Source organism: Tarenaya hassleriana, unplaced genomic scaffold (genome assembly GCF_000463585.1).
Source record: "Tarenaya hassleriana unplaced genomic scaffold, ASM46358v1 Cleome50, whole genome shotgun sequence".
Lineage (NCBI taxonomy): Eukaryota > Viridiplantae > Streptophyta > Magnoliopsida > Brassicales > Cleomaceae > Tarenaya > Tarenaya hassleriana.
The window spans coordinates 574,711-576,363 of record NW_010967708.1 but is presented as its reverse complement, the minus strand read 5'-3'; the positions used below and the strand labels follow the sequence as shown (position 1 = coordinate 576,363).

The following is a 1,653-nucleotide window of genomic DNA, read 5'->3' as shown; positions in this document are numbered from 1 at the left end:
GGGAAACTGCTGTTTTCCACCCATCTGAACAACCTTTGGACGGAAATTTGGACCTCCTTTTGGGCAAGGATAGAACAGAATGTCGAGGTCCAAAACAGCAACAATTTCTCTAACCTGCAAAACCCAAACACATAGTTGACCATATGGCACTGATCCAAACACATCAACGAATAAATCGTATGGGCAGGAGAACCTTAGCTAATGCTTTAGTTATATAAAGAATAAAGAGTTACCTTCCGGCAGAAAGGGCAGCTAAATCAAGCAGCAGCAATCACAACATGTGCAATGGAAAAGGATTAACACATTAAGTGTCAATGGACTTAGAAAGGAAAATGAGATAGGATTACACAAAAATGAGTCTAAATGTATGGCCAAACAACGATAATAGTAGATAGAGCTTACCTCTCAAACTCGTATATCTCAATAGGTTTCTCCGGGCGAGGGCCCAACTTTGCAGTTTCCTTTACCGCGCGACCTACACATAACATAGTATAACCAGTATGATCCATATTATGGCCGAATATCTAACCCACAAAAGTCAGGAAGAAATTTAAGGTTTTCAGTGGTTACCCCCTAATTTTAAAGCATATTGGTCGGCCGGAATCTCATCCTTGGACACAAAAGACGCAGAATACCTGCTCAAGTACAAGAACACATGGAAGGATCATGTAAACTTACACAGTTACCTCAACCAAACCCATTGGATGACTATGCACATACCAAATCAAGCTTCAAAGGTCAGAATTTCCGAAAACAAAAAAGGAGCAGATCAAAGGATATAATATAAACAACACAATCGTCCAATAAAGAAGGCAATGAGCAAGAGAGCGAATCCAGAGCAATAGCCTGAAATGAAAACGTCATTTCCCGGACGTAGAAGCAGATACATATATGCGTATTATGACTATGAAGAGATCAAACCGAGCTCAGAAGAACCAGAATTTCCACAGACAAGGAGAGAACAAAAAAAAAAGCGAATAAACACTACATGAAATGAAGAAGGAAATGCGCAAGAGAGCCAAATCAGGACAATACCCAGAAACGAAAACCCCAGTGGCGAATCGGAAAAGCAATCCGAGGGAAGCACCCAATACGTCCAAGGTTTTTCCGGATTTAATGGCGAAGGGCTTCGGGTCCGGTGGACTGAATCCGGAGGGAGCAGCGAACACGGCTCCTGGTTCCTCTTTGGTGCTCGTCGACACGGAAGCGGTCTCCGACGGTTCTGAAGAGGCTTTGACCATGACTAGGGCTCGAACAGGTCTGCTTCGTGGAGAAGAAGAAGAAGAAGCTGGGCGCAGAAGCTGGGATTGTGAGATATTGTTCAGGAGAATCCCCGCCGCAGCCATTCCTTTTGTTTTTCCTCCTCTACTTCTTCCTGTGTTCTTTTTAATTTTTATTTTATTCACTGTATGGTTACGATTCAAAATCGGGTACTGTATACATATATAATATACATACGGGTGATAGACAATATTTGTATCTAACCTTTTTAATACAAGGTTTAAAAGAATAATAATTTTTTAAAAGAAAAATTATAAATGCTAAGCTTATTTCGGTAGATACAGTGTTACTATAATAATAATATTGCCATGGTAATATATTAAATGCTGAGCCTATTTCGGAAGATACAATGTTTCTAAAATAATTATATTA

General features: G+C 40.2%; 1 protein-coding gene across 1 annotated transcript in view; it reads right to left on the bottom strand.

Moving 5' to 3' along the window:
• The window catches only part of LOC104827511, a 4,006-nt gene extending 2,599 nt beyond the window's left edge, over positions 1 to 1,407 (bottom strand). Inside the window, exons 1-5 of the mRNA XM_010560690.2 lie at positions 1,036 to 1,407; positions 571 to 635; positions 403 to 475; positions 234 to 252; positions 2 to 114 (exon numbers count right to left, since the gene is read on the bottom strand). Coding sequence (XP_010558992.1) covers positions 2 to 114; positions 234 to 252; positions 403 to 475; positions 571 to 635; positions 1,036 to 1,346 — 581 coding nt within the window. The 5' untranslated portion in view covers positions 1,347 to 1,407. The remainder of the gene's footprint in view (position 1; positions 115 to 233; positions 253 to 402; positions 476 to 570; positions 636 to 1,035) is intronic.
• Positions 1,408 to 1,653: the final 246 nt, after the last annotated feature.